Source organism: Alosa sapidissima, chromosome 13 (assembly GCF_018492685.1).
Source record: "Alosa sapidissima isolate fAloSap1 chromosome 13, fAloSap1.pri, whole genome shotgun sequence".
Lineage (NCBI taxonomy): Eukaryota > Metazoa > Chordata > Actinopteri > Clupeiformes > Clupeidae > Alosa > Alosa sapidissima.
In genome coordinates, this window is record NC_055969.1 from 13,085,248 (window position 1) to 13,099,136 (window position 13,889).

General features: G+C 43.3%; 1 protein-coding gene across 2 annotated transcripts in view; it reads right to left on the reverse strand.

Moving 5' to 3' along the window:
- Positions 1-1,386: 1,386 nt before the first annotated feature.
- Positions 1,387-13,889, reverse strand: part of cdc42se2 (CDC42 small effector 2) — a 30,143-nt gene continuing 17,640 nt past the window's right edge. For both annotated transcript variants that reach the window (XM_042058918.1, XM_042058919.1), the window contains 4 exons: positions 13,086-13,499; positions 5,365-5,466; positions 4,590-4,708; positions 1,387-3,944 (listed from right to left, as the gene is read on the reverse strand). In XM_042058918.1, coding sequence (XP_041914852.1) covers positions 4,607-4,708; positions 5,365-5,466; positions 13,086-13,139 — 258 coding nt within the window. In that variant the 5' untranslated portion in view covers positions 13,140-13,499 and the 3' untranslated portion in view covers positions 1,387-3,944; positions 4,590-4,606. The remainder of the gene's footprint in view (positions 3,945-4,589; positions 4,709-5,364; positions 5,467-13,085; positions 13,500-13,889) is intronic.

Consider the following 13,889-nt stretch of genomic DNA (forward strand, 5'->3'; position numbering starts at 1 on the left):
GCTCTCTGCTCTAGGGGAGAATAGACAGGAGGCGGTCATCACTCATTGTGGAAACCGTCACTGGCGGCAACACCTGCATCATAGGCCATTGGGTTGCCAAGCAACAGCAGGGAACTGTGTAGGATAGTGCATAGAATGTAAATTATATGTCCTACCCGAAGGCCACTTCCATTTAGAATCGCATGAAAAACAGATTGCAAACAAATTCTACTAATACCACTGATACAAAATTGTAATGTTTTTTCTAATTTCAGGGATGTAAATCTATTAATAAGTAACACTTATTAAGGGACATCTTAACATTTAGCATAAATAGAACATTAATAAACCTATTGTAATGTTAGCTGACAAGGTTTCAATGAACTATTTAACTGTGTGTTCTTAGGAGATCTAAAACCTGTGCATAATTTAACATGATCAAATTATACGCTTCTCACATTGCTCACACTAATTGAGATGCTATCATGTGGCCACTACTAATCAATCCAGTATTACTTCAGTGAACCCTAACGTAAAGCATTGCTCTCTCATCTTGGAATGTCAGTGCATGATGAGAGTCTGCCTGTCTGTGTGTGTTCTGTATGGCAGCCACTCCTCCCATTGGAACTGAGATGAGTCATCCAGGCATTGTTTAGAATTGAAATCTCAGCTGAATGTCAGTGGCTCTGTGTGGGAGCTTTGCTTGCACTTGGTGCTGGAGATTTATTTCCCACACTGCGACAACTGACCTTGCTGCTTGCCTCGAGGGTAATGCTGTTAGCGTAGGTGTGGTGTGGTGTGGCGTGTGTGTGTTTGTGTTTGTGTGTGGCGTGTGTGTGTTTGTGTGGTGTGTGTGTGTGTGTAGGCAGCCTGAGACCACCGTTGGGTCAGTGTGTCATGTGTATATTATCTAACCTCAACCCATAAGCTGCTCTCCGAGGTGGACTATGGGGGATTATGAGCACCCATCTTCAGACCACATGCTACAGAGAGAGGAGAGCGATAGAAACAAAGACAGAAAGACAGAGAGAACAGAGAGAGAGAGGAAAGGAAAAAACGCTGAACAGATACACAAGGTCCTTCAGATTTAAGTGAATGCACATGACGGCTTCGTTGCTGTGGCACAGCCCTTAACGAACACTGGCTTCACTCTGGCATGAAGTGACAGGCTCCTTTCTTCATGCACTAGGTCAGCTGCATTAAACACGTATAAATAAACACTCCTGGTTGAAACGAGATTAAACGGAGTGAGTGCTTTTGATGGAGCGCTCACTGTAAGTTGGGATACGATAGAGTAAAGTCACATAGAGTTTTTGTTTGTCATGCATATACCTCACAATAGGGCCTCTTTTGGTTTCTTGTCATTTACAAATGTTTATTGATCTATATAAAACAGGAAATAGCCGGTTGACTATTTGATTATACTTTAATGTACAGTGGCAAAAGGTTTTGAAGTGCCACATGTGCGTGCATGTCTGCATGTACTTTCAGACATTTGACAAAGACCAGGTTAAACATGGAAAAAAAATATTTATTTCAACAGGACATTCTGTAATCTATAAGCAGACACTGGGTGCACATTAACACAGGATGGAAGTGAACAAACAAAAAAAAAAAGATGGAAATCTAAAGATTAACAGCTTTTTCAGAGCTGAGTGAATTCCCTGAAGTTGAAATTCATTCATGACGTGCAGTGATTGAACATAGATGGATAGCATTCTTATTGTTGGTTTTTGTTAAACTTTGGCCAGTTTTTTTTTTTCTTCTGCCATATTGCCACTTGAACCAGTTTCGATCACATTATACTCGATTGTGCTTTTCTGTCTCCTCCTTGTACAAACAAACCTTGGTGGACACCATTTTAACCATCCACTAGAAGCTTCGTTTTAGTCCAGTAAGTATTTAGCATCAGTAAATAAATATTGCCAAATCAGTCTCTCCAACAAAAGTAAGACAAACATACATACAAAACAACCATACATACATATGTACATACATACGTGCATGCGTACATACATACGTACAAGCATACATACATACGTACATGCATACACACATACATACATACTAGTCAGAAAAAAAATCAATGTGAAATAAACCGTACAAAAAGATGAAGTAACAATAACAAGGGAAAAATAAATTACAATACCTCAGGGTGTGGCACACAAGAAATACAGTATTTACAAACATAAAGCACTTTCAAAAAGACAGATATTAGCAGGGGTGAACATCACTGACATGGATTTTTAGTTGTCATCTCCCAATCTTCTTTAACATTATTGACCATTTGACTCTAGTTGAATCACTGAAGCCTAATCACTCCGGTTTAGATTATGCTACCAGACTGCTATTTGGTTAAATATACTGATTTCTTTAAATACATTTTTTAAAAATGTGTCTTTAATTACAAAGATCACCTTTAGAGTACCATGAAGAGCAATTGTACAATTTCTTTACATCTTGTTAAAAGGTCCTCTTAAAAATATTCTATAATTACATTTTTCAAGATCGACTCTTGTTGAAGTAAGTCCATCTAGTATAGTACTCTGTGTTGTCGATATGTTTTTTTAATGTTACAAAACAGTGCAATATGAAATAATTGAGTTCTCTGTTGAAAATTGTTCAACAACATAGCATTGAAACCTGAGCAAAATGTCACCTAGTTGGTAGGAAATTCACCCTGTTGGTTTGTGGCAATCACCTCAGCTTTTTCTCTGAAATAACAGCATTAATTTGCCAAGGTATTGCCAGTGGTCTCTGTTGTTCAAGACCACCAACGACATTTGCTACATGAGGTTTGTTTCTGGTTCCTTATAAAATGTGGTACAATGATCAAGAACACAGTGACTGATTTTGGCTATATAACAGGCTAGAGGTATATTTACCCTAGGGTCTGATGGTCAATTAAACCATTTGCCATGTAGATGTGACAACCACACTGTTACCGAGGACTAATACTTAAATATATATATTTATATATTTTTACATGTCAATGTACAGCGTACACTCTACAGCTCTGGAGTCTTCGAGTCAAGTTTACAGAAAACAATGTTTACAGCAGAGATTTGGTTAAGTGCCAGCCAGGCACTTCAACGTCAGTTATTATTTCCAATCATTTATCATCACCATGAGGAGATTTTGTTTTTAAAATAAAAAAGAATGGACAGTAAAACAAATGTAAACAAAGAAGAAACAATCACATTTTCAGCATTCACTTTTGCCCGAGTCAAAATGTACTTCCAAAAAGTCAAAGGTATTATTGTCTATTTTTTTTATCTGTGTATTGTTTTTTTATAAAAGCATAATTTTGAAGCGACAGCCACTTTGGCACTGGAAAACCACAGCAAGCCACTTTTCATTTTTTTCCACAAACCCATAGTGTGATACTGGCGGCCCACCTCAAAGTACAAAAAGAAATATTCTGTTCATGGCAAAAATAGATAAAGGAGAAAAAAACAGACAACAAATTATTAAACATTTGCACTAGTCGGTTCCAGACCTCCGAAACATTACATGTCGAGAGAGTAATAACCGCTCACGGCAACATCACAGACAGAGAGAGAAGAAGCGTTAACACCGTTTAGCACTGGCAGGGACAAGATGACATGCAAGCATCCAAAGGAGACACACACACCGAAAGAGAGCGTGAGCGAATGCACGCGCGCGAGAGAGAGAGCGAGAGAGATAGAGAGAAAGCAAGGAAATGCCGCTTCTGTTGGTTCCTGTGCGCCAGAAAGGCCCCTCTGGTGGGGAGGACACATCACCCACACACTTGGGTGGCCTCGTTCGATCCGGTAAGTGCTTTTAGTGCGCCACTGTCCAGGGGTGTCTGCTGCGTGAGGAGGAGTGGGTTGTAAGCAGTCACTGAAGGCAAGGTGATGAGGCGAGGAGGAGGAGGAGGAGGAGGAGGAGGAGAGCAGGAGAAGGCAAGGCAAGGCTTCAGGATGAGGAAACACACACTGAACCTGGAGACACACACAAACAAACAAACGAACAAGGATTACATCAAACAACATTAACAAACAATAAACAACCCTGGTATGACAGGTGTATGGTGTACTTGTGCAGGCATTCATATAAAGCTGGATTTACAATTAAATTACTCAACGTCTGTCAGAAAGCAAGTACTCAATGTAATTCATGTGTTTGTTCAAGTATTATCAGTCAGGGTCAAGAGGAAGAGTCCAAAAGAAACAGAATCGGAGTGTGGCCTATAACAGCCAAATCCTTTCCATGCAGCTTCTATTTGTTTCTCTCTCCACCAGTTCTGATATGCTTTTTTTAGATGTCTCTGCTAGACTAGTCGAATCTAGTGCAACACAGACAAGCTATAAATACATTTTGAGGTCTGAGTGAGCATACTAACCCCCTCTAGGGTTGTGACAGATTTACTCCCAGACACTTTATATGATTCAGAATCATAAAGCATCTTCTCTAATACATCTGTTCAGCCCATATGGCCTCATTCAGGATGCCCTCGTCTCACGTTCATGATATTCCCTGTCATATGCTACAGCAATATGAGTCTTTATACAAGAGGGCATCTCATTAAAGTGCTATATGATTTTATGTAATGCATCTTTTCCTGGTAAATGGGCCCAAGGTCTTACCTCAGGGGGCCTACATTTTATCCCGCTTTAGTGTCGACCAGCTGCATCTGCATGTTGACTGGCATGGCCTCTCCTCCATAGCCGCCCTTTGACTGCATTTGGTTTTGAATTGAGTTAACCTGATGGATAAGAAAAAAAAGGATCAAAACCACCTATTTGTGAATACTTAAATAATAAAACATACATATATTCAGCATATAGCAGACTTGATCAAAACAAATCCATTCTTCCTTTCAATGTATAAGATTAACATGCAATACATTGGGAAACAGTAATGTCCACGACTCTAGAAGTTTCCTGATTGGTTACTGCAATGTTGACATTTTCAGTTGCTGATTTCACAACACTGGGGGTCTCAGACACTTTTCTTTTTATTCCCACAGAATGGAATGTAAATACTGTTAAGCGGGAGTATTAAGCGGGAGTATTCTATTCTTATTCTTGTAAGTATTGCTTACATCAGCTTTCAAGTTGTTACCATAGAGATTTAGAACTATTTGTGCAGCCAAAGAGCCCGATCTAGGTCCCTCATTTATGAAATCTTGGTGATTTACGGTGAGACCAGCACAGTCTCATGATGGCACAACACACCAAACCAACACAAACACTGGAGATGGGGCAGTCATTTTAATCACATAGGGCAGAAAATTGCACTAAGTGGGGCCTGTAACCCCCCAGTCTCTCTCACTCACTCACACACTCTCACACACACACACACAGATCACCACAGACAACACACATAGTTTCTGCCAGTGCTGCCTCCTCGTAGCCTCACCGAATTCATCCCGCTGAAGAGGTCTCCCGACCCCACGTGGGCTGTGTGGACGAAGTTTGTGGGTTCGCCGATCATACTCCGGTCGATACGCCTCCGCCGCTTCTGCAGGGGAACAGCAAAAGAAAGGCTTAGCATAGACTGGGGAGGGGGGCAAAGGTCGTTGCCAAATCCTGAAAAAAATACCTCTGATGCAAGCAGCACATGAAACCATGCCTTGAGAGATTTTGCCATTAAATATTCAATGTTGTGATTCAACGTACCATGCTGCTTGCTACCTTGCCTCTACCTCTATCAAAGCCTCATTACGTAACAGCTTTCTGAACTGTACTCTGCAACACTTATAAATAAAATATAAAGTATATTTAACGACTAAAACGGCACAGGCTAATCATAACCTTGTATGATGTATTAAAGCCTACTGTGATGTAAATGTCACTAATGCATTATTGATTGAGGCATAGAGATTGAAGTTCCAATAGATGCAAAAGTAAACACAGAAAAAACAAATATTCACAGGGCACACAACATCAGTACACAACAGTGGTATTGTTGTTTTTTTGGATGGGAACGTAATGAGACTGGATGAAAGTTCTGCCCCCATTAAGAGATGTGTGTGCACTCAACAATAAGCACCCCCTGCTGCCTCTCTAATGTAAGCAAATCCTTTCCACTCGTTGGCCAAAAAATAAATAAACTTGACTTTAGCGATGGAACAAATGAGCTGTGCCCCCTACAATTAGGGGCTGCCAGAGGGATTTAACGCATGAGCATGACATGAAACTGAATGAGCACAAGAGGAGGCACTTCTTAGTTAGCAATGTGATACTGTGCTGTGTATTTATTTACAAAATAGCCCAAACACAACCACTAGAAAAGATTAGAATGCAACACTGAGCCAAGAATCAGTCAAGGGTTGTGGTGCCTGCTAAAAATGCCAGTGATGGTAAGGGGAGGGAAGGAGGGTTCTGCATGAGGTGAGGTAATTCTGTCAGAGCCAATACAGCCTGTTGCTATGACAACTGTGATGAGATAAGAGGTGCTTCAGCTTGAGACACAGCTCACATTGGAAAAAGAAAGTACTCGGCCAAAAAGAAAAAAAAGGTCCCAGAGTCTGGAATGTATGGAAAGAAGAGTGAGTTCCAAAAAAAAAGAAACATTCTCTCTGCATCCCATTAATGCACAGTAGTGGCCCTTTTTAATTCACACAATGACTATTCCAAATCCCCTGCAAAAAAAAGAGAGACATTCTCACAGACCACAATGGTACCACCTCCCCCATACACCCCCTGCCCTCTTTCCCCTATAAAAGAGGATTTACAAAAGTCTGCCAAATCCCTGTTTTAGTCAGGGACATGAGGACTTCATGTACTGGACGCCTGCTGAGCCCCCCTGGTTGAACTGCAACTGTGAGGTCCTGGTGTGTGTAGCGTACGCCAAAGCCTCACTCTGGACCAGTGCACATCTGTCTGTGTGTGTGTATGTGTGTAGTGGTGGTGGAGGTGGTGTGTGTGTGTGTGTGTGTGTGTGTGTGGGGGGGTCAGAGAGAGGTCAAGGCCGGGGCAAAGCTTTCTGGCCAGTAGGGAATCCCGGTGTGAGAGCCACAAAGGAGCTGAAGCTGGAGCCGCAGAACAAGGCATGGAAACTACGGCCCCCGGCCGTCCCGTCCACACGGTGGTTTGGTTAGCAGCTAGGGAGGAAGACTGGGTGTCCTGCCAACCCAAACAGCCCCCAGAATATTAGTGGGACACCAAAGGCATCTGAGAGGGCTTTAGGGCTTTGGATGAGCATGTCAGCGTAGTGTTGTTGTACTATAGTCTGTAGTGAGAGAGTGTGTGAGAGTGTGTGTGTGTGTGTGTGTGTGTGTGTGTGCGTGTGTGCGTGTATGCATGCGTGCGTGCGAGCATTTGAGAGAGAGAGTGTTTGTGATTATTTGTAGGGAAAAAGAAAAATGCAAATTAAATTAAAAAAAAAGAAAAATTTTACTGCTGATGTGGTATCATTGAGATGAGGACATGGCACACACAAACACACGCATACAAGCACTTTTTGAGTCAACGCAACGGTTTCCTTTTTCTAAGATACCGGTGTTCTTCATTATGATAAAACTCATTTCACACAAACATCATGGAAAAATATTGGAAGTTCCTACTGTGAGGTAGCCTGGCTAACGTCAGATCTCATCTCATTGAGATGGGGTCTGGGAACTAGACATTCATTTTCTCGCATTTTGAAAAGTGGTTTACGAATGCCCAGAGCCGTTTATTGGGTGCTACGAATGTCTATCAAATGCGTCTGTACGTAGCTCATAACGGCTTCGGTGTGTCGTCATCGTCTTGCTGCCCTTCCTCCGTTCTGTGATTGGTTCCTTCGTTGAGGTGAAAACGAAGTCCATAGAATCCAGGCTGCCTAGCAGCGTGAATAAAATCGTGCGTGCAAGGCAGCATGGGAAAACCCAGGCTAACTGTGAGGGTTCTCATAAAAAAAAAAAACATGAACCAGTTCTTCCCACAATAAATGTGAGAACAGACTGAAGATACACAGCCGAAAAGTTTTTTTTAAGCATTAAGGTTGAGCCACCTGACATACAGCACTAGCAACACGTACATTTTTTGTCAACAAACATTTTGTGCATCTTTTCAGATCACCTTAAAACATGAATCTTAATCTTGGAGTGAAAAACAAAACAAGCAAGACCATGGCATTACATTGTCCAGTGCTCCTCAGTCCTTCAATGCACGGTGCAAATTCATCTTGTGGGCCTGATATCAAATATAGCCCATTAACCTTTGCATCTGGTCGACAGGCTTAGAAATGAATTATTTAATAAGGCAGTTGACATTTGCAGGCCCCTCTGACAAAACAGTTCAAATGGTATATGGATGGGTTCTCTGTGCAAGTGGTTACACTTGTACAGCTAGATGTCTGAAAAAATACAAAGGCCAGTTTTACATTTAATACCATGCATTAAGATTTAGCCTGTATTAAGCTATGCAGCTGACAGACATCTGTGCAAATGCATTGAAAGGAATGTCTAGATTTCAGCAGTTGTGCTTTCTTGGGAGATGAAACAATGACCTTGGTGTTGCCATTCCAGTGCCTGTGTGTCCCAGTTGATCTGAAGGAGTCAGAGGGGACATGTTCACTCGCATATGTAATGGAAAGGGCTAGGAGTGTGGCACGTGCACATGCACACATGCACACACACACACGCACACACACACACACACACACACACACACACACACACACACACACACACACACACACACACACACACACACGTAATGCAAAGGACTGCAAGTGTTAACTCTGAGAATAAATAGCCTTTGAGATCGCCTCCTGTCTATGGGAGAAACCAATTCATCCACAGGCCCTCTGGGGACTGTGTTTGAACCGTGGGGACTGACTGACACGAACTGCTGTAACGATTTCATAGCAGGTGGTGTGGAGAGGTCAGGTCGAGGGGCAAATGGGCCCAGAAAATCAGCAGCACTGATAGTATATGCCCAAATACTCATTGACTACAGATCCCCAGTGTACTCCATAAATATACTTTTATGATGGACTTTTCATCATAAATTAAAAAATAGCAATATTGTAGTGTATAAGAGTTATGTCCGTCAATAGATTTTGCACAGGTCCAAGTTTGCATGGAGCGTTTCAGTGTTTAATTAATAGATTGCAATAAGTGATTAGCCCAAGAGTGCTTTTCCTCAGTCGGATAGTTTTGCTTAAGCCGAGCCTTACGGCTGGGTTTAACTCGAATACTGTAGCAACTCAACTGGCTAGGCTCCTCTTCCAAGAACGTCCCCTCAGAGGAGAACTGCTCGATAAGCAAGTTTGGGTGACTGCGGTCTGGTTGGACGTGTCGTCCTCTGCTCTGCAGTGGCCCCCTCGGGCAGAGAGGACACGCACTCTAGTGCGCACCACGGCCGTGTGCGCCGTGCGTGCCTTGTGAAGGTTTTAGCGTAGCGTCATGTGGCCTGCCTGATCTGTCAGGGAGCATCAAAGAAACGAGGCTCCGGTGGCTCATTATTGCAATTTCATTTCGCCGTGCTCCCCCATGCTCTCGCTCCTCCCTGGCCTGCGCGGGCTTGCCCTGTGCTTTCATAAATGGGCCTGCGAATGCGACAGCACTGCACAGACGGGAGGTTGTTACATTCTGGCTCTCTTGGTGGGGGGAGAGAGACGAGCAGTCACACACTGTCTCTCTCTCTCTCTCTCTCTCTCTCTCTCTCCCTCCCTTTCTCTCTCTACATTGCATAGAGGACATGCTGACAAACGTCTAAGATTACATCCAGGGCTTTTTGCTGCAAGCCACCTCAGAGAATGTCCAGACTACAATGAAATAGGCATTACCACATGCAAAAAGGACCAGAGAATCCTGACTATAAAGACAAATGAATAAATGCAATCTGGCTCAGAGCACAGTCAAAGCACAAATATGGCAGGAATTTTACTAATAATTTAGTGTAGTTAAGTTTTCAGAGATTGTGTACAGCATGGTTAAAAAACATGCCTGATTCATTATAGCGCAAAAAAAGAGTAACAAAATTCTCCAGCTGGAAGAAGAATGACATCACTTATGACAACAGTGAGATGGTTTCCTTGCTTGCACCTGTGTAATCCCAATTCAACCACAATCTCCTGTGTCCTTGCATTGCTAGGAAAACAAACAACACAAAGTAGACATAACATACAAATATCCAGACGTATCACTATATTTAAATCACAATACTCAGTGAAGGAGCAACCTCTAACTGACAAACACAGAATAACACATCTCAGGTCCTCTCTGGTGTGGTCTGTCAGACAGCAGTGAATTTTCTTTGTTTTTCCTGATGTTAGAAATAGGGGGCCTCGGGTCAAAATTAGCTCAGATGAGAGGCCTTCTCTCTGAATTATGTCAGCAGTTGCATCTGTCTGTCTTATCCCAGTAAGCACTGAGCTTTTACCTACACCATTTTCAGTCAGTCTTTCACAATAGAGTATTTCAAAACATGCTCGGGCAAATATTGGAAGATGAGTTAATTCAAGCTCCTGGACTTTTAGGGCCGATTAGTTGTTCTTCATGCATGCCAGACTTCCCTAATCCCCTTCGGGGACATAGACACTGACAGAACCTCCAGTGATAAAATGTTATTGGCATATTTCATATTTTCTTGTCAACTTTTAGATAGTGAGCTTGTCTCCTTACTGTACGAACTAAGGAACCTAAACCTAACTTGCAGAGACTAGTATATGAATGGCAAAGCCTTGAAAACAATACAAAGGAAGATGGGGAGGGAGAGGCAAATAAGTCATGTGACACCTTTTCCAGAAGGTTACTTGAGCACCTTACAATGGTAATTCACATTAGCGTTTCATTCATCACCAATCAAAAGTGTGGTGACAGCCCTGGCAATTTGGTCTAAACTAGGACACGTCTGCCCTCACGTTTTCTCCCAAGGGGAATCTCCGACCCAGTTTCCTGACCGCCCATCTTCTTAAATTACACAGAGTTCCTAGCAAGGGGAATCTGCAGCCATAGTGCAAATACTAGCCTACTGATTTTCATCAATATTTCAAATGCCCTATTTTAAAAAATCCTCGTAGTAGTATACATTGAGTTTTTGAACGATATATGGTCTTTTGGGGCCCCACTGTCGACTTCAAGGCAGCACTGCCTGGAAGGCACTAGGGCTAGGTTAGGGTTAGGGTTAAGGGTTTTAGTTAGGGTTAGGTGCCTTGAAGTCAACGGTGGCAGCGCTACCTTGAAGTCAACAGTGGGGGCCCAAAGGACCATCAAGCTTTTTGAACATTCACTGGTATATTCTTCAATATTACTTCTATCGGAGTGTAGAATACTTAATGACAAATCCCACCGTACACTCTCTCATCTCTAAAATTAGATTATATAAAAGTATGCATGTCATGGACACTGATTTTTAGCAAGATGGACAGTCAATAATCCAGACATAATAACAATCTCCACATGGAGACCGGTGAGCACCAAATCAACAGAGACACATTACAACACATAATTGGTTAATCTAGTTAATTCTCACTCAGTGAGACTCCATTGTTTGTGTGAATTGGCTTCAAGACATGTCCAGCCATATGCAAAATGTGCAAAAAATGGTCAGGTCACAATCCAGCCTGTACATGGCCGAGTCATGTACAGTAAAGGCTGTCTAAATTCAACAATGCTTTGTCTTATCAAATGATTAGCCTATGGGAAAACGGAGTAAGCCAATGAATCCCAACTCTGAGACCCTGGGTTCCCTGAGGGTTTTTGGCGTGGTCTGGCCAACTTTCGCAAGATCACTCAGGTCCACCATGACGGGAGCTGACAAACACTCCAGATTCTTCACATGCTTCAGCCATATAAGGCCGAGGAAGGCAAAGCTCACCTCTTTCAACCCAGTGGTGCAACGTACAACACGGGCCTGTCACAGGAGGAGGTGGGTGGGGTGGGGTTGGGGGTGGCAGGCCGCAGGAGACACCCTGGCAGATCACTTCGACCTGATCATTTGAACTTGAGGTGGGGTGGGGTGGGGGGGGGGGGGCACCTCTTGACCTCCTGAAGACAAAATATCCTGCAGCCATCTTTCTCACGAGACGGAATTTAATCAGCGGACCCATTTCAGGCTATTTTCAGACAGGGCTTGTCTGCAGACTTTTTGCGAGTGTTATCTGTGTGGAGGCGACAGAGACAGGCGGAGACAAATTGAGGCCCAATGTGTTGTGACAGCAACCATCTCCGGGGAGCGGCCATGATTCAAAAAGCTTGTACCAAAGGGTAGCACTCGCGCAGCTCTGAGCCAAACAAGGTGCCAAGAATAACAAAAACACTACAAGAGCTCGGCCACAAATACACCCAGCTACACACAGAGATAATAGACAAAAAATTACCCATGCACAAACAGAGACCGCCTAAAAAAATCCTTGATTAAAACAGCCCAGTCCCTAATAAAACATAGCCTTTGTGTGGCCCCCTTGTCTAATCGTGGGGAGAGTGTGGGGATGACGTTAGAAGGCGTCTGCAGGCTAAAGCATCAGGATTTCTCAGAACTGACAACTCCAGTCTTGCAGACTCATGGCTCCTCTGTGATTTTCATGGAAGAATTCAACTGAAAATCTCCTGGGATTCAACATCCTCACAAAGGTTTTTCTGACGTAAAGAACCCTTTAAACACACAGCAGCTTGTTCACCACCAACAGTGCCTTTGGTGACCATGTATATGTAACATCATTCTATATCAAAGCAGCTGTACGTTGTATTGCTTAAACACTCAACAACAACACAACTGGCACTGATAGACAGCTAGCTTGCATGGCAACTCCTGTCTTTTGAGAATATTGTAAGCGATGCTGTTATGAAAGCTTTTTAGCATTTTTACGGGGTGGTCCGATCAGTACAACAGAAAAACATAGTGCATAGCTTAGGTAGTTAGTTGTGATAGTATATCACATACCATGATGATACCAGAAGTAGGTACCAGTAACTAAGTACATGTTTCATAAAGTGCAATAATTGTTGCATACTGTCTCATTAATAAACGATTAAACCTTATAGTGACAGTAATGCAAGAGTAGCCACATGCAATGATGCAAGGTAACAAGGCCAATGACTTTAAGACTTTCTGCCAGAAAACATCCCACCGCCCTGATGTTACCCCTGCATGGAACTCATATGAGTGCAGAGAGAACACTGGCAAGTGATAACACTGGTTGCTTACCGGCTGGGGCTGCTCTGCGATACAGCAGTTGAAGCACAACCAGAATTCACTCATGACTAACAGTCCTTAAAAAGTGTTCCTGTGCAAAACTTGTCCCCGTTGGGGGGATGTTGAGGAATTGACTGGCAGTGGCACCGGACGCTCTCTCTCTCTCTCTCTGTCTCTCTGCGTTCCCGTGGGAAGGCCCCTCCGTGGGTCCAGCCAAGGGGGGCGGGGGTGGGCGCAGGCAGGCTGGCGTGGCTGGTGCTGGAACCCGCCGATGTGCTGGACGGTTCTCCCGGACAAAGGTGGGGGGAGGAGGAGGAGGAGGAGGAGGGGGCGGACAGGATGAAGCAAGGGCAGAGATCCAAGTGGGGGGGGGGGGGGGCAGCGCTGGACAGTCGTTTAGTCCAAGGGGCAGTCAGTCGGTCAGACCTGGAATGGAGGAGACGATCGTGAGTACATGCTTTAGCAGGTTTTGCTTTAGAAGACTGGAGTGTTTGTCACTCATAGGTGCACACCCATACATACACAATAAATACATAGCCAAACAGACCCAAACAGACACATACAGACACACATACACACATGTTCTGAAAGGGGCTCATTATTAAAAACCACATCACAGGTCAGGCTTAAGCAGCTCTTCTTGTAAATGTGAATACCTCATCAAAAAACCCAGATGATGACTCACAGCCAGGACATCATTCTTCTCACTCACACACACTCCCACTAGTTATTTCCCCTAATCCCTTAATATAAAACCACTTCAAGAATTACAGTGTTGCCAACAACATTCCAGTACAGCCTATATACTTACACCTG